The sequence below is a fragment of the Lissotriton helveticus genome, chromosome 1_1 (genome assembly GCF_964261635.1).
Source record: "Lissotriton helveticus chromosome 1_1, aLisHel1.1, whole genome shotgun sequence".
Classification (NCBI taxonomy): Eukaryota; Metazoa; Chordata; class Amphibia; order Caudata; family Salamandridae; genus Lissotriton; species Lissotriton helveticus.
This window is the reverse complement of record NC_136057.1, coordinates 1,101,936,254-1,101,958,919: the sequence shown is the minus strand read 5'-3', so window position 1 is coordinate 1,101,958,919 and position 22,666 is coordinate 1,101,936,254. Positions and strand designations below refer to the sequence as shown.

General features: G+C 42.6%; 1 protein-coding gene across 1 annotated transcript in view; it reads right to left on the bottom strand.

Moving 5' to 3' along the window:
• BLTP3B (bridge-like lipid transfer protein family member 3B) overlaps nucleotides 1-22,666 on the bottom strand; it is a 313,057-nt gene that overhangs the window by 270,579 nt on the left and 19,812 nt on the right. The window contains exons 2-3 of the mRNA XM_078678312.1: nucleotides 18,484-18,646; nucleotides 14,054-14,092 (exon numbers count right to left, since the gene is read on the bottom strand). Coding sequence (XP_078534438.1) covers nucleotides 14,054-14,092; nucleotides 18,484-18,646 — 202 coding nt within the window. The remainder of the gene's footprint in view (nucleotides 1-14,053; nucleotides 14,093-18,483; nucleotides 18,647-22,666) is intronic.

The following is a 22,666-nucleotide window of genomic DNA, read 5'->3' as shown; positions in this document are numbered from 1 at the left end:
TGCTGTTGGCGGCGGGGGTTTCAAGTTTTCATAGATGACGGAGAATAAGGCTCAAAAGACATTCTGCATTCTCCACCTCTGATAAAAAAAAGATCACTTTTGTAATATAACATACAAATAGGTTTTCAAAAGGACATACAACTGCATTTATTAACTTTCCTTTTTTTCCTTTAATTGAAGACAGGATCTCTTTATTTGATACAACATATTCTTAACATGACACGCCTAACAATATAACCCTGACATGCCAATTCCTCATTTTAGCATGGCGCTTTGTGACATGTACTAGACACACCCGGACGTCACTGCTTGTAATGACGTATCTGTATTTGATAAAATATACTCACATACATGACAAAACAACCAAATATGGTGTCAACAATACAACCCTGGCTTGCCAATTTCTCCTTCCAGCACGGCACCAGTGGCGAGTACCAGAAACGCCCAAACGTCCCTGTGTGTAATGATGCCACATGTCCACTAAGTGTAGTCACACATTGGCTATGCACACCGGGAATAGTCTCTTCGATGCCGGAGTCGTTCCAACCCTATCCTCCTTCGGGGTTGTGGATGCGGATAGATTCACAGTCGAGGATCCGGAATGAGCAAGCAACACGGAGCAATTTAACTAATCACAAGAGAAATTTCATCCGAGGTATTGTAAACTAGTTTCTCTATTGCCCCCTAAGATATCAACAGGGGAGCCTACCATCGACACATACCTAAAGGGGTCAGACAAATTGTGTATATGGGTAAACTACTCGCTGTGTTACCTACCAAAAGATCCATGTAATTCAGCCATTGGGGGGATGTCACGTTCCTCACTATGTTAAGTGTGCTGCACTGAGCTCACAAAAACACAAAGTCGGCATGTGTGTGGAAGAGATTGGCTTATGTTATTCACACGTTATGCAGAACTAGCAGTCCGTCCCGACCTTGTCCGGGAGCTTTCAGGCTTCCCCCACCCCGACATTGCCCAGCAGCCCGTGCCCCCGCCCGCCCCGTCCCCCGCCTGCCGCCTAGCCCGACCCTCGCGTGGCCTGAGTCAATCCCCGTCCCCCTCCTTCCCCGTCCCCCGCCTGCCCCGACATTGCCTTTTGTAACTCCCCGTTCCCCGCCTGGCCCGACACCCGCCTGCTTACCTCAGCTGCCGCTCCTGAGTTGACAGCTCCTAGCCGCTCTGCTCCTCACCGCTTGTCCGCTGCCGCTCCTCCCCCGCGCCATGTCCGCCTCTCCGCTGGTAGCACCGCCGCTGGCCTGTGCGCTGCTGTTCCCGTGACCACCCATCCCCCGCGCCATGTCCGGAGCTCCTCTGACGCCGCTCTGACGCCGCTCCTCGACGTGAGCACGCACGTCGCGGCCGGCGCTACTTTTGGGGGGGGGGGACTACTTTTTTTTAATATACATTTTGTAAATAAGGTTTATTTTTAAAGTTTATATAGCCTATAACCATCTACACACCCTGACGATTTCTACGGTGTATCGGGTGTGTAGATTGGCGCAGTGGTTCCGGAGTTTACCCGCCTCAAAGTCGGAAAGTTTCTCTTTTATTATAGTAGTATAGATTAAAAAAAAACGAACCTCAATTTTTTACATTGTTTGCGTGTTGCTACTTATAACTTTCAGGTTACATGCAAGAGATGAAACCTCATAATCAGGGGGTTATGCAACATACAAAAAGAAAATAAACCTACTTTAGGTTCTTGGCAAGGGGAATTAGTTTTGCACTTTTTGAGCGCCCCCACGAGTAGATTAGGTTCTTTCAATGAGGTCCTGATGTATTGCCATTAACCCTTTATTGGGCACCTGTGGTAAGAAATATGTTAACCACAGGCTGAACTATGGCATAATTGGTATCTCATGAGTTCTATGGATTAACAAGGACAGCCATCCTGAAAAACTTAATTTGGGTTTTCTAGTTAATTTTATGAAAGTCACCAACTCCATCTACTACTCCTAACTGCCCTCACGAGACAAAGAGCAATTGTCTATTTGTCTATCATCAAGAGGCAAACAGATTTCTGACAACATGACCCTTCGAGGGGCCATTTGGGCATTGCTGCACCTACCCAATGAGCATTTTGAGCTGGTGAAGAATCATGGCACTTTGGTAAGTGAGGGTCTGTGCATCCTATAAAAGATGCTCCTGTGATCCTTGAGGTGCCTATCGACCACAGATAGGTAGGTTGGATTGCTTTTACAGAACTGCAAACCTTTTTGTGAAAAAATATTCAAATTGGGATGTTGTGACCGACAATGCCTCTCATTTCCCTCATTTTGTTTGATCTATCTCATTTTCCTCATATATATTTGTATATGATAGAAACTTTACCATTAGATATACTTCAAGAAGTAATTTTTTTTATGTTGCCCTCTATAACACAGAGGGAACACAAAATAGAAGTTTTAGAAGAGCACATAACATCACAAGAAATTTTTGGAAGCTGTAAAGCAGGTACCTGGTAACAATGCCTTTGGACCAGGTGGCTGAAGGGTTCTGTTTTTACAAAGCCTTCAAAGGTTTCCTAGCAGAACTACTCTTAAAAAATGAAAAGATAGATTTTCATTTTATTTTTTGTAATGCATCCTGTTTTCCTTTAGGGAAAACGGGCTGCGTTAAAATGTATTGTTTTATTTAAAAAGCAGTCACAGACATGGAGGTCTGCTGACCCCAGCAGGCCACCATCCCTCTGATTGTAGCCTTTCACAATGGGTCACAAATTGTGACCTGCCTCATGAAGACAGGTCCATTTGTGACTCACTGCGAGTCGCTAACAGTGTCAAACGCACTGGTGTGCACCGCAGTTTGCGATTTTCTAATAGTGAATCGCTAATATTCGCTTTTAAGAATACACGATTTTGTTAATCTGGCCCAAATACTGTATTTAGGAGTGGAACTAGCTAAAAAACAAAAAACTATTTTTAGTTGTTATTAAAAATCCAATTCAATGGTGAAATTGGGCTTTAATTAAATATTACAGAAAAGTAACTTTTAGATAGTTATTTTAGCCCTGCCTGGTGTAACTGGAAGCTAATTTGCATTTTGTTCTCCCACTTCTGACAACAAGTAATTAACATTTGAATGGGTGTGAAATGCCTTCTAGGGGTAAACAATGTGCTGGCCTAAATAGGCAAAAATTATCCCCCTGAACCTGATAGAATTCGCAGGGTGAGGTCGTGAGGATCTTTATTGACATTAAAGTGTCAAATCCTGCTTGAATATCACATCCTTATTAACAGGTGTGAGGTTTTTTTCGTATGACACTTGGGGCGCACTTCAAAGAAGCCTTCTCCGTTACAGGCAAATGTTAGCTGACACTTGGGTAAGGCTCTTCGTTTGTCCCCTCCAAGCCAAGCATGCTCCAGTGAGTCTCTTTCTGACATAACAGTGTTAAAGCATATTTGAGAGGTCTGCTGTGTTTACATGTAACACTTCAGGAACACTTCAAATGAGAGAAATAGGATGCCCCAAAACGTTTTGGTTATCCACTTCTGTCTCTGAGGTTGTTGTGGGTACAGGACGTGAGACAAACTGGATTTTAGTGTTATATGTGGAAGGACACTAGTTTTACCATAAAACTCTCCCTAGACACACCCCAGCCCTCAGATCCCATGTTTAGAGTGGCTAAAGACTTTCAGTCTTCAAAATGCCCAAGGAGGGTATGGCTATCGCCTGGAACCTTTACTTCATTGGTTAGTGTTTTCATAAGGGTCTTTCCTTCCCTCTAGCTCATGCCATGTATAAACGAGTCTTCTCCAGGCATATACTTCAGAACAATCCTGGACCTGTGGAGGATCAGAGGAGAACTGAACTGCTGCCAGACATGAGAAGAACCATAAAGGAGTGAACCTGCTGCCCCCTCTTGTACCCAGGACAAAGAAGTGGACTCCAGGGTCACAAGGCTGACCTCCTATTCAAGCAACAAGAATACAACCAGCTACCAGAGGTCTTTCGGCAACTATCCAGCCTAACAATGTGAACTGGACCTGACTGGACCCTGCTGTTAGCATCTTATTGGCACCCAGTGAATCTCTAAGCACCTCCCATGAGCTCCTGTGGGGCTTTAAAAGTGTGCTCTGTAGAGAATTTGGACATAAAGGACTAAGTCAGAAGTTAAAATCTTTTGCCCCGAATAAATCTGGTTGGTGTATCTGACCCACGCTCCATCGCGGTCAATGTCAAATTGTACCTAGGTCCTATTCTATTGAGATCGTAGACCATCATTTGCACTTTGTGCTTCTTGTCGCTAAGGCTATTTAAAACGTAAAAAATTCATGGCCCTTATTGGAATTTTGTTATTACTCTATTTTTCAAATTTATTTTGGAATGTTTATTGTTTAGCATTTTAACTTTATTACTGTTTTAGTACAGCAAAAATACATTGCACATTGCTGGGAAGTTAAGCTTGTCTGTTCTGTGCTATAACTACCAGGGGATTGAGCACTCTGCTTTATTTAGTGACTATAGTGGTTCACCCTGACATGGATTGTGATTATTACTTGATTACTTGAGGTGGGTACTTACCCCCCTCAACTAGTAACCTAGTTTCTTACAATTTACCCCGTTCCCACTTTAAAAAATGACCTTATGGATGGGGTTAGCTTAATAAAGGTCTTTTGAGTGTTCTCCTCCCTTTGGAAACTTTTCAACTGCACCTTAAATAGCTTCACAGTCTATAACCTGGCCTGTAACCCAGCTGCTCCCCAAGTGACCTCTCCTGTATTTCCTCAATTCCTTTAGATTTTTAAAGTATCCGCCTCCCATGCCTTCCGAAACCTCAAACTATCCTACATACCAAGCCTACCCCTCTGCCCTTTCCTCAGTATCATCACTTGCTACTTCTCTGCTCACGTCCCCCTACTTTATTGCTTAGTTCCCTTGCTGCCATCCCCTCCACCCTTTGAGATGTGCACACAGCCTGGGACGCTTCTCCACACCACTGAGGAGCCCCTTCCCTTCATGCCACTACTGGCTCTGACTGGCCCACCCAACTTTGTACTGGCCCCTCCTGTTCAGGTTCTTGGTCCATGCTTCTTTTTTTGTTCACTGCACAAGACTTGTGCTGCCGCTTTCAGCCCTACCCCGCGGTAAGACCCGCTGCGCAGCTGGCAGTCGCCGCCTCAGCTCACGGTCAGCACGCATCCAACTCCCAGGCTCCCACCACATGAGAATCAGCTAGGGGGGTGGTTGTTCTTGTTTTGTCACCTTCCTTTTCCTTTCTCCTCCTGCCTTACACTTTCCTCACCTTTCTCCGGCCCGAGCTCTCGTGCACTGCTGAAACACCACATGAAGCTCCTGCTTCCTCATATTTCACCACCCCCGTAGGAAGACTCACGACCTAGCTGCTCAGCTGGCTGCCATGTTCATGGTGATCTTGGGCAGGCAATATACAGGTACAGACGTGATTGTCAGTAAAGTAGATGAGAAACGAAGATGGGTAATAGGTAGGCTCAGGGTGAGATCGAAGACCCTGGTATGTGTGGCGTTCTATAGCCCGAATATGGATGATTCAGAAGTGATGAGATTTGTTTTTGTCTCTAGTGGATGAAGACCTCCCATAGTTATGGGGGGTTAATGTTGTGATGGATAGTGGATTGGATAGGATAGATCATGGATGTGCACCCAACTGACTGCACGGTCATATGCCTTTCTATCCTTTTGTTAGAGGAGCTTGGCTTAGTAGACATATGGAGAGTGAGGGCGGAAAGGAGTAGGAGCTATACATATTACTCAAACAATTATGGGTCTTGATCCCTTCTGGATTATTTTCTGAAAGACAGAAAGGAGATGGCGAATTTGAAAAGTGGGTAGCACATGCCGATTGCACGTTTCAAACCATGCTGTGGTGGATTTGAAACTTGGAGTTGCTGATCTGAGGGAGGTATGGAGATGGACTACAGCTATGTCAGTGCTAGGTAGGGAGGGGGTTGTTCAGGCTTTAAAATGCGGAGCTTACATGCCTGTGATATCTCCGGGTATTACTACTCACTAAAGTGCCTACTTCCAAGGATGACTAAACACACACATGACAGAAGCCCCTATGGTGGCTACGATATATATCGCCCAGACACAGCCACCCGCCCCTCAAAACTACATAGGCATTTCTCTCCTTTTCTTCTCTGTCCTTTCTTTCTGTTTGAAATAAATATTGCTTATTGTTCCCCATCGGCCAGTGGATATAGGTGGTGGCTAGTGTTATTTTTGTGCTTTCAAATTAATTTAAAAAAAGATTTAAACCATAAAATGTGGTGCAAGGAATTTTTTTACTGGAATTTAGGCTGGGCGAGTATTCATATTGTGTGGGATGCATACAGGCATTTTTGAAGGGGGCATATGATAAGCTTGAACCACTATCAGAGTAAAAAAGTGAAGGTGGAAGTAACGAATATTGGAGAGAGGATCAGTAGACTGTAAAGGCAACTGGAGGAGGAAAGGGTGGAGGAGGGGAGGAGGAGGAAGAATATGGAAGCCAAGATTCAGGGTGTCCGAGAGGAGTTAAAAACGCACTCTTTGGAAAGCAGTCTATAGAAAAATGGGAAGCGAGTAAGCTCAGACACTTTGAGTACAGAGAGAAGAACGGACAAATGTCGGTTTGGAAAGCAAAGGCAGACGGGAATAGGAATTACATAAGAGAAATCAGGAGGGAAGGAACTCAGGACATTAGGAATACAACAGAGGGGATTGGTTGGTTGAGTTTTTGTAGAGTTCTTGGGGAATCTCTATAGGGAAAGGAGGTCACCAGATAACGACTTGCCACACACTGAGTTGGAAGCTATATGACAAGTATGCTGGAGCTTGTTGTATGGAACTGTCAGACCTGCTACGTTAACCATATTTTTACTTTGCACACATGCTACTGGACTCCAGCTAAGTGTTCAAAGATTAAGAGCATGACGGAGACTGGATGCAGAAGATGTGGCTTGGCAGCAGCAGATGACATCCATATGTTGTTTAGCTGCTCAAAGTTGGTGAAGTACTAGGAAGACGTGGGTAAGGCCATGAGGGCAATCAAACGAAAGGAGATTAAGGTAAGCCATGTCCTTATCTTCTTTGGTAGCAGAGAGAGCAGATGGCAGCAGGAGGAATGTGGAGAAGGAAAACTTGGTGTTGTACCTGGTGTTGTTGGCAAGGAGGGAGATATGCAAGAAGTGGCTAAGAAAGGTGACTCCAGCAGTATTGGAATTGGAAACTACCATCTGGGAATTGTATACGTTGGATGTGGCAAGTTGCAATGTTAAAAGGATGGGGGTAGGCTGTAGTGGAGATGTGGAGAAGGCGGAAGAAAAAACTTGTCCGATGGATACACCTTGGTACATTTTGTAGCCCACAAGCTTGTGCATGAATGACTAAATGACCACGGAAAGTGGGTCCTAAGAGGAAAAAATATTTGGAAAAGCCTTATGCATACATAACTGTGAAAGGACAAAAAAAAATATAAAGCACAGCCCCAAGCATGAGACTCCAGTGGGGAGGGGGCGGGGGAAATAGGCAGCACACGCAACATTGTTAGTGTAAATTAGAAGACATGACATGTGAATGCCTTGGCAAAAGCTAAAAAATCCCTTTCCTTAAAGGAACACAAGTCTGCCCTTCTCATACAAGAAAAAACAGCTTAGGCTGCAAAAGGATCTGCAATGCTCTGCCCGGCTTAGGGATTGACTCTTCTCCAGTGAGACACAATTGATTGCTGTACAGCAAAAGCAATTATTTACTTGCAAGCCATGCACCATTTATACGGAAACAGAAGCAAGATAGTGACAGAGCACTTAATGAACAGTGATTGATGTGGCAGCCCACAACAGAAGGAACCTGGCCGCAGAGACACAACCACAGGAAACAACACCACTCAGTGCTCCCTGGTGCCTTTAAACAAAACCACACCACACTTTCGAAAGGAAAGAATCCTCGAATTCAGATATTAAGGGCTCACTGCCAGTTTTACATTCTCAGTAAGATTGCGGAATATACAGCCATGTGCCCACGAGACAGCCCGGAGAACCCTACGATTTGTACATGTAACAATCAAGGTTTTATACATCTACCATAAATGTGGTGACCGCTGGTTCATTGGGTATTGGGCACATGATTAAATGGGTTGAATTTAACCTATCTATTAGACAGGAGCGCTCCATTCACCTATGTTGTTTGGGTTAGCATTAGAACAACTGGCCTATTACATATGGAGGGAGCAATTGACTAGAATCTTTGTCAGGGCTTTTAATGGGAATAAAGAATGTATCTAAGCTGATTATATTCGTCTCCATGCTGCAGAGCCTTAATCCTTCTTTTTAACATCTTTATTTGTAAATATGTAGTCAAACTGAAAATACAGCAACAAACCAACTGTGCCATGCACCAAGGTAAAGTAAAACACACCACAGACAGCATTACATAGCAGTATACCCACTACAGGTCCATACATACCTCCCCAGCTCTCTCCAGCCACGGCCACACCCACATCGCCGAACTTCACAGAGTGAGTCGCAGTTACATTTCTGTACAGCAGACCCTTTTCCTTCCATTCATCTCAGATTGTGTCAGTCATCATCCAACACAGGATTGTCCACCATATCCGCTCACTTCGTTAGATCCTCCTCTGACCGATCATCTGTTCTAACACGTTTTAATCACAACTCTTCAGCCAGGGTCCATTCCAACATATCTGTGGAACATTTTAAGATGGCGGGCCCTCTATCAGACAATGAGTATGTTGCTATATGGTGTTTTGCAAGGAGTGGGCCCAATTTTACAAGTTTGTGCTGTCTTGTACTCTGTTTGGATTTAGGGGCTATTCCCAATAAACAGTGATGTACTGATGTTTGGAGATGAACATGGGTCACCTCTTTAAGCCTCATCACCACTCCCTCCATGCACCCTGTTAGTGTTCTGTATGTCCAGGTCATATGGAGGAATTCAGCATCGTTCTACCTACATTTTGGGCTGGTCAAGGGTCTTCTGGGGTATATTCTGTGTATTGTTGTGGGTGTCCTGTAAGAAATTATAATTGATCAATTTAACTCTGGCGTTACTTTCCATTTTTTGTACCGAAGCACAAGCTTGCACCCATTACACGTCTGTTAAGGGAGTTTGCAGGCTTCTGTCCCAAGTTTGTTGTACCTGAAGTGTGAAATATCTACAACAGTATTCCCCCTAGCCCCCATTTTGAGCTCAAATTCGGAGACTTCATACAGCGCCCAGAATCTGTAAGCAATACTTAACCAAATCATGAACATATCACATAGTTTGTTCCAGCCTAGCGCCAGGAACAGTGTTACCTTCTTACTCCCAGTTCAAGTTCAAAGTCAGAGAAATCATACATGGCACTGGTGCTGTAAGCAATACTTAACCAAACCATGAACATAGCTCATAGTTTGTTCCAACCATCATCATCAAATCTCATGAACAAGTGTCTCTGAATGCCAGGAACATCTCTTCTATGTCCATGGATGAGGTCGGTGACACATCCTCTGCGTGGCCACTACCCGTAGCTCCATCTGTGTGTGTTCCATAGTGTCAATCAATGCCAGAGTACTGCCTTTTTGCACCTCTATCCGTGGAGTAGAGATTGTTCAGCCACCATACTCTAGCTCCTTCACTCCTCTGATCCACTAGGCGTGTTACTTCTGGATTCACGGTTCTCTCGGCATGACTGAAACAGGTCACCAGTCTTGAGGACACTTTTGAGCAAGTCCCACATGTTTCCAGGTTTAGGAAAGAAATATGTGTGGCCCTCGTATATCACTTGTAGTTTTGACGGGAAAAATCGAATGCAACGTTTGTTTAGCTGTCTCATTTTCTACTACACTGTCAGATATGATTTTCTTTGAACTTGAACTCTCTAGGTGTAATAAGGAAAAAAAGGCATACGCTCTGTCCCTCGAACAGGGTAGCTCCCTTATCTTTGGTACCATTTCAGGATGCTGTCCCTGTCCCTATATTTGACTATACAAGAGATCATTGCTCAGGATAGGGCCTGGGAATCATGGCACGGTGGAGTCTCTCAACCACAAATAGCATTGACAGTTTGTCAGGTCCTTGCAAATTTTTAAGCAATCCCTCCAAGTTTTCAGTACAGTCCCCTCTACCACTCTGGCAACCCCACAAATTGGTTGTTGCATCTCCGTGACCTTCTCTCTGCAGTCTGTAAGTGCTTATTGAAGTTAGTGTTCCATCAGTGAGGGTGCCAACAGAGGGTACTCTACTTCCATGGTTAGCCCAGCCACATTTTGTTCTGTCACTCGTGGGTGCTTATTAACCTTACGGAGGTCCAGTCTTAGTAGATTTGTCGGCCAATGGTGGCTCTGCATCGTCTCCTTTCTGTGCATTTCGTGAGGGAGCCCCCTCCTGTGTCCACGTAGTGGTCCCTTTTAGTTTGTTACCCCATTCTCTGGAACCTATCTTGGCCCATAACAGCACTGGAGAACAAGCGCTACAGGGAGCCCCCTTCCCACCCCGAGATCTGTTTAGTTGAGGAAGTCCCCCACTATTGCTGATCTCTGGGCTCCTTCGCGTCGGGGCACAAAGCCATCCATCAGTTGGGGGTCTACCCCATGACACTCTTCATGTGCTTCCTAAAATGTGAGGGGTGCCGGGCAACGTATCCAGCATGTCCAGATTGCAGCGCATGTGTCTGTAGCCAGTTATTCCCACCAGGCCTTCAATGGACACCGCCCCACAGCAAGAGTCAGAGAGACCCCCACTGCTCCCAGAAAGGTGGAGCCTCATGTATCAAGCCTGGTTGTTTCTCAGTACGGGTTCGTTACCGTGAGGAGCAGTCGGTACCTCCAGACTGGCTGTAGTGCGTGATTCCTTCTTCATGTGCTCCTCAGCGCAGTTCCCGGTCTACCCTTATGCTAGATGGGGAGAAACATTGTTAGGCTGCTCAGCTGTCTGTCAGTTGCAGTGCTGCCACTTACTACAGTAGGGCACCAAGCACCTTGCTACTTACACTCCAGGTCTTGGGTGTTGTGGAGCAGATATCACGGTTCATCCAGTTATTGTTTGTGCGGTCCTACCACCATCTTGGGACCAGGCCCTCACCTGTCCTCAGAGGGCCAAACGTTGTCAAATACTCTTGGCCCGTCTTTGCAACCGACAGCCCCCGCGGCCTTAAGTATTTTCTGGTACAAAAGACCCTGAGGTCATCCGTATCTGATCACCTGCAGGTCCATCGCCTGCATGCAGAGTCACCACCACCATCACGGCGGCCATCTCACAAACCAGTCACAGCGCGACGGTCTGTGTCAAGGAAGCAGCGGGAGCTCCCATTTCCAGCCAGGGGGCCCTCCAATCAGGGCCCTGATTTAAGGGAGAACAAACCGGCCTCTATCTTCAGGGGGGTCAGAGGATTTTGTAGGATTAAGCACTTAGGGTGTTGGCTTGGCCATCTTGGTTGGCCACGACCCAGTCTTAAACCTCCTTGGATAGAATTCTATATGTTTTCAAAATGTTTGATCTACATTCTGGCTTTAGCATTAACTATATGCACACAATACTATTCTGCTATGCCACTTTTTCTAAAGAAGGGTTGCTTAGTGTCGTGCTTACAGATTGTAAAAAATATACATTTTTACTGGCATTTGTCTGTTTTAGTGACCCTCTCTGTAATACTTTGCAAGCATTACCAGAGACCTAGAGTGAATTAAGCAGTTCTCAATATAGATCATAGCCTGTTCTGATACACGAGCACTGAATAACTTTTCTTGTTGCATTTTTTCAGTTCCTGAGTGAATTGAGGCAAAAGTGCATAAAACACTTAAAGGGAACCAAGTGCCTGTATCAGGAGCAGTCCGTGCAAGTAGGAGCGGTGGGGCAGGGTTGGGGAGATTTGACAGACAACCACAATGGAAAATTAAATAAGTGATTAATTTTCTCTCGTCATCTGTCAAAATCCCCCTCACCCACCCCCCCCCACCAAGCCCCACCTCCCCTCCTGGCCTGACCTCTCTTATCAGCATGGGCCGCTGCTGGCCTGTATGTTCCCTAACTCTATACAAGATACTCACATGCACATCATCAATACTATCAACAAAGCTGCAATGGCTTCAGCTGTTTCTGACAATGGAAGCAAGATTTAGACAAATGTAGCCTAGACGAAAAAAAAACTTTTACCCTCTGAAATGAACCAAAAGGAAAGATTTACCAGGGGACAGTGGTCTACAGTCCACAGGTATCTTCCTGGGACCCGTCTGAAGGTTTTTCTTTGGGTACTGAAAAGCAGTCATAAATACCCGAATAGTTTACATATAATGAATCAGACTACTAAATACCAGCATGGCATGCTTCAGATACATATTTACAGCAGTGCATAATCGATCTGAATGTTGAACAATCTGTGATCTGCAGTACACAGATTAATGTCTCAGGAAGCTCGGGTAAATATTCTTCCAATAATGAACACAAAAGTTTAGCAGTGCACCAACTCCTGCCCGCTTATTTTTTGAAACAGATAATGTGACACTTTATTCAAATGTTGGGTCTGGCCAAAACAATTCCCTATTTTATTACATGGGGATCGCTCCAAATACTCATCTGCATTTCTCACAACATACAGAACTTTGACTTTAACCGTGATGGCGACTCCCGTGGCATGTTGCAAATAGAATGTCAGGTTTTGAGTAAACTACAGCTACTGTCTCTTTTATCATTACAAATGATGACTTTGGCCTCAGCCATAAAAATCAGCAGTCACTTGACTTTCATCCAGGCTTTAATGCTGCCAAGAAAGTCCAAAATGCTTGTAAGGCAAACCAAGCTCACCATTTAGTGTATATGGCATCTACATATGAGTGACGCATCAACTTGTGAGTGAAGGAAAAGAGGGGAATAATACATTATATAAAATTATGGGTGATGGGAAACGCCCGTGAAAGCCCACAAGCCACATGACAGTCCATCCAAAGTTAAATATCAAGCTACACTTGATGACAATAATCTGTCACAAATGTGGCAAATGGTATAGCGTATGATCCAGTACTCATCCGCAGGTCTTTAACTTCTGCAGCTGTATGGGATGAGCCACTGTGTTGAATGTGGAGAAAGAGCTGGTCATGCCACAGAAATACCTAAAAGAGCCATTTCAAAAGGATTATCCCACACCAATATCACTACAGTCTCTGCCCATTATCTTTATCCACAGACTGAAACAAGGTAAGGCGGACAGCAAAATCCAACAGTTCCTTAAGGAGTTCTTATCTTCAGACTTTTTAGAAGTAGATACTCCATAAAAAAAGGTTAATGAAGTGAGAAATGCAGGAAGTATTGAAGGGTCACTCCAGGTTGCAAAAAAATGACAACAAGCATGATCTTTGACCTCAACTACATGGATCCTTGTCGCCTTTTTTCTGTAACAAACATGGGTTATCACTATTACAGCCCTCTGGGAAGTAAGGGAGCAGGACACATTAATAATTTACAAATAAAGTGATTTTTGCCAACAAAGTACTTGGTTACCCACAGAATGTTAATTTTCTTTTTTTAATGTCTTGAGCTTGCCCAATGCTTCTGCAATGCTTCAAAGAGCAGGACAGTGCCAAGACACATATAGACAAGGCTACTGGTAAGATAAAACCTCTTAACAGAGGCAAACTATTAGAATGTTTTGTAGCGCTATGTTTAAGTAATAAATGCACACGTGACAGAAATGACATGTCAAACCATTGTCAACAAATGTTTTTAAACTACTTTTTGAGCAGACACTTCTGTATTGGGACAGTGGTAAAAAACACATTGATTTATTTGACAATTCCTTATGACATGGGTTGTTCAAAGCAGATGAGAATAAAATTGGTCGCATACAGTTTAAACAATGCCCGAAGGCAGTGATGCAAGTTGCTTTTTAAATCTCAACATCCTCTTAAAGTGTGAAATAATTCCAGGAATTTCATTTAAAAATAATCCAAAAAGTCCCGATCTGTTTCAGGCCATTCTTGGGGTGTGTGTTTTTTTATTTTTATTTAAAACATTTAAACCTTTCTAAAACTACTTCAACTAAAAAGAAACAGTTCTGCAGTTGGAAAACCACTTTAAAGAGAAAATGTTTTTAACACTCACCAGACTAATTGGTTGGGTCTTCAACTTTGTCCATGGAATCTATACAGAAACAGATACAAACCCAAATGTCTTATAAGAGATTAATTGCAGGGGGAATACGTCAAGTTGATTAATTATTGAAGCCCTCACGCAAGGCAACTGCACAGTGCACATAATAAATTGTGTTAGTTAAGATAAAGATTGCCTATCTGGGTATTAGAAATAGTAGTAAATATATTGGAGAAATGTATTATATACCGCAATATTTTCCTTGCTTTGTCTCTCGTTTAATTGCAATCTTTAAATTAGGAAAAGGCTATTTCTGTGTATGCAAGGACAGAGAAATAGCTGTATCCGAATATTAAGATTGCAATGATAAAGCTGGGTCTAAATATACACTGTATCACAAAGCACTATCTAAACTGTTAGCAGTCAATCAGAAGGATACACATTTTTGCTCTTAAACTTGGCTTGATTCTTATTATTAGACTTATTGTGCAGACCTTTCCTCACCGCTATGAAGTGGATCGCTCACCAATCTTAAAATGCAGAAATGTCATTGAAAAGTGAAAGGTTATTCTCTACCGCAGCCTCCTCTTAATCGTTCTTCAACTCTAAATCAGACGTTAGCTGTAGCAAAGGAGGAAGTAAGAGATCCGACCTTTCTAGAGATTTGTTAATTGTGTGTGGAATAAAATATGAGAGGCATCCTTTGGTGAAGAGGCTACCGGCGCATATGGGTGAATTTGTACTTCATGTAATAGGCAGAATAGAGCCCAGGAGATAAATGCATTTGAAGAGCGTATGTAGAAATCCCCTAAAGAGAATACTAGATTTTTTTTTTTTTAAATGAGCAGAAAACAGCTTATACAAAAGCAAGAGAGTGGAATCTTCATTTGATTCCATGTTCTCCCATTGATGCTAGGGGTTACTCACAGGCCAAAGATCTCTCCTAAGATATTTATCAATTTGCCCTAAAGTTCTCAATGTCTCGCTCCAAAAGTATTTCAATATAAATATTCAAGGTATGCCCATAAGACGGTGGCTTTTTAGTGAGTCGAAGGGAATTCCAGGCGTTTTAAATGTTTTCATTTAGCAGTTTATAAATGGATATAAAACAAGAATATTTGAAATCTGAAATCACATTTTTAACACTTTAATCAAAACAATAAATAACTTAATTTTGGACTTTGGGACAATAGCCTTATTATTGTTAATTTTTTTAATTTGCCTACTAGGATGGTGGTGAATAGTTTGAGATGGCTCCTCTTTACGCTAGGCCATGACTTTGTATCCCATAAAAAAACACAGTACCACTCATAAAAGCTATCCTGTGAGAAAAAAGAAACTTCAGCACGTTCTTTGACTCCCATGATGAGAATGTCTCTTTGCATCAATGTAGAGCTCCAGAGACAGTGCCAATCCAAACATATAGGAAAACCATGCCTCTTTGGGGCTATGGCCTCATTGTGAAATTTCTTGCTAACTCGCTTGGACAAGGGCAAGCTTAGCAAGACCCATTCACCTACATGACCACCGTGATGCCATTGTAGAAACTTTCACTACAGCAGCAGTGCAGACAACTGACTGAGGTTTAAGAGAATGGGAAAGGGAATTGGTAGACTAAACCTGTGTAGTGACAAAATACCGTATGTGCAAAGACGTCAAATAAATGTGGTTTATGCTATGAAAAATGCTGCAGACCTTCTTGCAAAGAAATACCATCCTAGGAGCCTGGTGGATAACATACTGAGCATACTACATACACATGTGGACCTGTACAAAAACTTCCAAACAATATAACAACATATAATGTATAATTTAACAAATGTCTTTCTAAAACTTAAAATAGCAATTCATCTTAAGATTAAACAGCATCAGGTCAATGTGCAGACAATTCACCTCAAAGATAACTTACTTAAGGTATGGTTTAAACATATAATACAGAAATTCAAAGACTACTATTAAATATCACATATGACAAGACACCATTTTCTCTCTGCCTATTATTCAATAAGTGTTTACTAATTATAGCCATATTCTCACCTCACCAATAAAATAACACACTTAGTCATGTCAACAATTATTTCGTCTAAAAGCGTTCAAAATAAAGCAGCTTTATTAGAACTGCTCCTCCTATGTATAATTATATGAACAACCTGAGGACACTAGGTAATAAGTACTCATTGGGGAGCATAATTAGCAGGTGTACATGGTATAATATTCTTCAGAGACCTCTTTGCCTTCTAATCACTCACCCATTTCAATCACAAAATAATTATGGGCAACCGGACACTCTAAAAGACCATAGATCTTGACAGGATGTATTCTTCGACAGAGTGCTACCTCTTCTCTCATTTAATATCCTCCATAGCTAAGACTAGGCACACACCTTCAGAGCTCCTTCAACATCTACCACAACATGCAATGGAATGTTCAAGCTAGATTCTACAGATAATTTAAAATGTGGACACTAACTTGCAATAATGGACTGATTTATGTGTAACAGAATATCTAACTGATTTTTTTAGTAAATACCCACCATTGGCTCAGGGGGCTCGGGGGAGGGAAATGTACTTTGTTATTCGTGGAAAACACACGCCTGATTTCCAAGACTCCAATGGGATTCCAATTTCTTATGAGTTTTCTGAATTCTGCCTGGAACGAAGCGTTAATACTAATGCAGCAAAGGTAGAATTTATGACTCTGCTCGGCTAGATATAGGTGTGTTTCCTCAATTAACCCGTGCACCCCAAAGAAGAGAAACACTGGCATTTAGAGGACCAAGGTGATCATATTCTTCAGGTCGTGCATGGACAGTGCTCACTGATCTGCACACAGGCGCCTAATGATTCATGTTACTTGCATTTGTCAGCATCTTGTGCTGTCAAATGGAGGAGAGTGCAGTTAGTTACTAGGATTGCTCTTCGCTTTGCTATAAATCAAATATGTGCCATGACATCCTCCCTGTACAGAATGCCAGTCTAAATATTTCTGCATCTTTACAGATTCTTCTATATGTGGTGTTGTGCAAATTAGCGGGACTCCCTTTCTATCAGGTGACCTAAAGAGGTACTTCTAATTACTCACCCTCAGGGTGGATACGAGAAGAGAAGGCAATGCCGCTCAAAAAGATAACATTAAACTTTCCCATGTGCTTCACTGGGGGAGCCATGCCACAAACAGGTGGCACTTTCACTCTGAGGCCAATTAAACACTTCCCTCTCTGTGCAGGACAATTATGTCTACCAATTCTCAATGAATCCTACAGTACTTGTCACAGTGTTGAGATGCACCAACTATTCCAAGGCCCACCAGGAAGTCATATCGTTGCTTGGAGCACTGCTGGTTAACTCAGCACTCTCAGGCAACGCAGCCACTCTGCTGGTCTGAATCTTGGATCTTGGATCTAGCCAAGTAAATGCTACAGGGTCTGCGACCCTCACTGCACAGTCCAGGATACCTCCTTTTGAGATACAAAGGCGTGTGTCATGGGGGCCCAAGAACTCTGTTGGGTTCTGGAGACTTCACATCAAGCCAGGTTCAATTACTTATGGGGCTTGCGAATCTTAGGCCAAGTTATAAAGTCTATCCCGGAGTTCAGGACCTCAAATTCTCACATCTTATCTGTTATTAGGCCCACTACTAGGCTTGTTAGACTTTGTAACTCCAGTAAGGTCCATCTTACTCTTCGAAAAGCTGCCTTCCTAGAAAACACTTACCTGCGCTCTGCCGTGATCACTGCTCAAGACTACTATACTCAAAATGGGGTGGGTCATCACCTCATGCTTAACACCTTCCCTGCTCATGACGGCCCCCGGCCGTCATGAGTCACGGTGGCCGTGTGCGCACGATGGCCGGGGGAAGTCTGAGCCACGCTGGCGATTGGAATGTCTAGCACCACGGCGGAATTCCCGCCGCAGCCAAGGTGTTAATGGTCAGGTATCCTAGAAGGCACACAGCACATCAATACACTGCAATTGTACCCACCATTTATGTGAGGGTATCCATGATCATGAAGAAATAATGCAGAAGCAAAAGTGATACCTTTTCATAAGAACTTTGTATATGTGGGACTGTTAAAATATTCCTACTCTTAACAAACGGACTCCTTCACAAAGTATAAATGTGTGTGTCAGGAAGCAAAACTATCCACCAAATACGTATTAGTGCCTTTGGAAAATTACAGAAGACTTTATCCAAAAATCAAGAAAAGTGCCAATTTACACTTCAATACACCACTATACAAAATGTGCAAACCTCAGCTGAGGGATTGCCTCAGGAATTTTCAAATATGGTAACTGTGGTCATTAATCATGACTCCATAAACGGATAGTTAACTAAACTAATTTGAATCAATATATACACCTTTTACAATATTCACATATATCACATATTTTTAAAAAATCAAGACAGCTACCATCACTTTTTCTATGCAACAACATGCTTACCCTTATAGACGCCTTATTGCAAAAAACCTTGTTAATGGCCAGCCATGTTGGTAGATCCAACATGTTCTGCAGAACCTCTTCATCCAGCTCCAAGTTTGTCAATTGGCCTTCCCCTTTTAGAGTGCTTAGGTTGATTTTGTCGGGAGACAAGTTTTTGGTAAACCTGAAATAAAGTAAAAAGTTCATTTTTAGAAAATATGCAGTGAAGAAGAGATATTTGCTTTTAACACTGGATCTCTTACACAGTAAATTAATTTCAGATTATCCAGCTAAGTGGGATACCATTTCCCTCACAAGGGCCTGGAATATTGGATTATTGAAATAAGAAGTGCAAATGTGGGAGTGCATCACTCAGAGATTTATTAGAGGAACTCTAAAGCACAAATGGTAGTGGATCTGAGACACACCATGAGAAATGCTGATAGGTGAGCTAGTCTGTGGCTAGGACGCTGCTCCCACCTACTGTGGGCCACAGTAGCTCTAGCTCCTTTGGGAAGCATAAAAGCAAAACAAAAACTTCAGATACAGGCACACAGGGATTACATGTATTACACATCCCTTCCTCTGCTTCACAATGCTACACAGTGAAAATGACAGACTCCACCCCACAGAAATGTCTCTTCTGCTCAAAAGATTTTGCAGACAACACACGCTGGGGCCTCTAGCACGGAGCCACTCCCACTCAGCTTCATGGAAAGGATAACAGTACTGCTGGGTAAATCTTGGAGGAGTGTCTATTTTCATTCCATAGTCTTCAAGTTGTGTTTGAAAACTAGTTTCTGCTAATTTATTTTTGAGCATTTTAAGTCTTTAGCCTTCGAAAGGGGTGAACTTTGCGTCTTTTTGATTTCATGCCAAGACCAGAGGCTACTAGTGTAATGCAGTACCTTCTTTATTGCCACATCTCTGCAGCACACCTTAAAGGATAGACAAAAAGTGAGCAAGACTTTGCCCCAACTACCTAAGAAGGGTAAGTGTCTGAATGGTCCAGCAGAGTTTGTAAGAATGCATAAAGAGTCCGGGTCTTCTTCAGGGCTCTTGTAGTGTGTCACTTTTAAAGAATGAGCCACCAGCGGGAGAAAATACTCAGAACACTATGCAGGTTTTGTTCATAACATATCCACATCTACTGCAATTCAAAGCTATCCTAAGTTCTCAAAACACCCTTCCCCGAAAGTTTTACGATTATGGCAAATCTAATATTACACAGGAGTGCAGCTATGTACATTCGGGAGCATAACCAATGCTAAATGTGCATTTAATTGTGGATAGAGGCGAAAATGTATCCATGTACTATGGAAATGTCCCAAGACAAAAATACACTGCCAAAAGATAAAGGCAGCACCAAAAGTAACAGTGGGGTTACCAGCACCAATGGAGAAAACAAACACTGGGAATATGGGAAGTGACAGACCTAAGTATGAAAAATTGTTTGTGAATCAAGGTATGGCAGCAGCCAAAAGAGACATTGCAAAAAAATGTGGGTGCACAGAACCCCCGACCATACTGAAGTGGTAACATAACACAAACTGGTTTATGGTGGCCTAAAACATAGTGTATGAGGGATGGGGGTGTCCCCTGAAATATTAGAAAATCTGGAGTTATACATGTTCAGTATAGTACTGCCCCCCAAACATGTTTTTGGGGGAGCGGAGTACAATATTGAATATGTATACCTCTTGCCCAATTAATGTATATGCACTGGTACACTGTCTGGTAAATAACAGTCTGGTTTCACAAAATGGTTATTGTAAAGATATTAAAATTGAATTTAAAGTATGTTATTAAAATGTTATAGCCAGTAAAAGACATATGCCCTATCCCCACAACATGCCTGTATGTATGATACAGATTCGCTGGAAAAAAATAAACGTTAAAGTGGAGTTATACGTATGTCTTGAAATAATAATCAAATTACCGTTTTAAACCACCCCAAAAAAACAGACTTGATCAGTTATATGTAATTGACATAAGTATAACTTGAACTGCCACAGATTTCAGAGGTCATCAGTGATGTAATATGTGAAGTCATAAGCAGTGCATCATAGCATGCCTGTACAAGACACAAGAGATAATGCCAATGAACAGCAGCAGGAACCGAATGGCTCAAGAGCAGAAAACACGGACTCACACTGGGATCCGTAGTGGTAGGAAAACAGAAAGTCATGCAATTAATGCAGGGGGCTAATGATTCCTATGGAGAGGTAACCTAGAAGCAAATAACTCAATAATATTTCAACTCCTAATAAGAAGACATGAATCATGAGCCATACCATTGAGTCCTTCACTAATAGAAGCACTCTATGGACCACTAACCAGGATCATGGAACCGGTCGCTTCAACCCTCTGCTTACAACAACAGTAATACCCGAGAACTTTAGGCAGAACAGAATTATTAATTTCAATATTAAAAAGATCATCGCTGGCATTTAGGGAATGTATTGGCTCATCTATAACCAACTTTTCTGTTCAACATCATATAATAAAATGGTGCAAGTCAAATTGCAGTAGCTAATAGAGAAGGATCCTACACTGGGCAACTTCACCTCAGATGACATGTGGGGGAGGGATGCAGTTATGTCAGGGGTACGAGAGAACCAGACACGGGTAGAAGTTAGATTGCGACACTGGGTCCCTTGGAAACGGCTGGCAGCATTTAGTAAAGTTGTGGCCCTCTTTTTGTTTGTATAGAATTGAGGCCCAACTGCCTACACTATGGACCTTTCTTATAAAATATAATCAAAAAGTTAAGGTGCTATTGAAATCATAGTTTGCCAGTGGGATGGCAGACGGCTCACCTATGCACTGCTTACCACATATCTGCAGCCCCTTGCAGATATCTTACAGTAACACAATATGCTTCTGGGTGGACTCCAATCTAGTCAAAGCAGAAGGCGCTCACTCTGGCTCAGTCACGGTCTCTAGTTAAAAGTGAAATCGTTTTTTTTCCTGGATGGAGTGGATGGTAGGGCACAGAAGATGAGTGAGACCTCTACTCCCTCCAAGATAATGGGTCCAGTGGCGTAACATTAGGGGGGGAACCCTGAATTTCAGGGGGCACACTCAGCACAGTACACTTGGACCAAAGTGATAGGTGGTGGGCTGAGGGGCTCCATGTACTTTGCTGGGGGGGCGCATCAAGTTTCATTACGCCACTGCATGCCTCTCACTCTCTCCTGCCATACTCAATTGAGCAAGAAAACCAGATATTATCTTTGATTCCAATGCACATTTGACCAAACAAATGCCTTATCTGGGAATCAATGTGTAACATTACCACCGTGCAGTACTATTACAGCATAGCCTTAGATACTCTCAATACAATACTCATATACTTGCAGAAAATACAAAATGTTGCAGACAAACCATTTGTTTTGAAACAGGAAGACTCATTTAGAGAATCCAGTGGAAGACATGCAGTCAGTAGTTATTGAGCATTTACTACAATGAAGTGACATTACTCATTCAAAATGTGGTAATATAACATCACTGCAAGGGAGATCCATGCCTTTTAACATCAGCTAAAACCTACGGGTAATACCAAAATGTTGAATGTGGAAAAGACGTAAAACCACTATTTCCTTAGGCTTTTTAACATTAAAAGATAATTTTGTATCAAGACCATGAACTGGGTGCCACAGTGCCAGTGCAGATATGTGGTATTGTCACAGATGTCATAGACAACTCTAAATGAGAGTTGCAATTATGGTAACAAACCAGGCTCCCAATCCTTCAAGTGGCTCCTAATTAAAAAACAGTGACAGTGGAAAAGCCCACATTGATGTGCATAAGCCGGTTAAACAGGGTGTCTCCTACTCAGAACTGAGATACCAAGTTGTCATTTAGCCCTGCCCTCCGCTACAGCTCAAAACTTGCTAAATATGAGTAAGAAGGCCTTATGAGCAGCAGGAACCTAAATCTAGAACAGAATTAACTCTCCTTGCGACGACCGGTAGAGCATTGTATCTGGGAGAACCTTAACTCTGTATACATTAAAGTAGCGTTGCTTTTTTTATTTTTTAGGTCTGGCTGGACAGCACAACTATTTGCCAACCTATTGTTAATGCCCAGAAGAATATAAATCCCTCACTACATGCTACTGACTGTATAGAGTAGCATTCCACTGCTCATAATGTAGACTATTTTACATCTTAAAATACGGTGAAAGGTGATACACCAATTT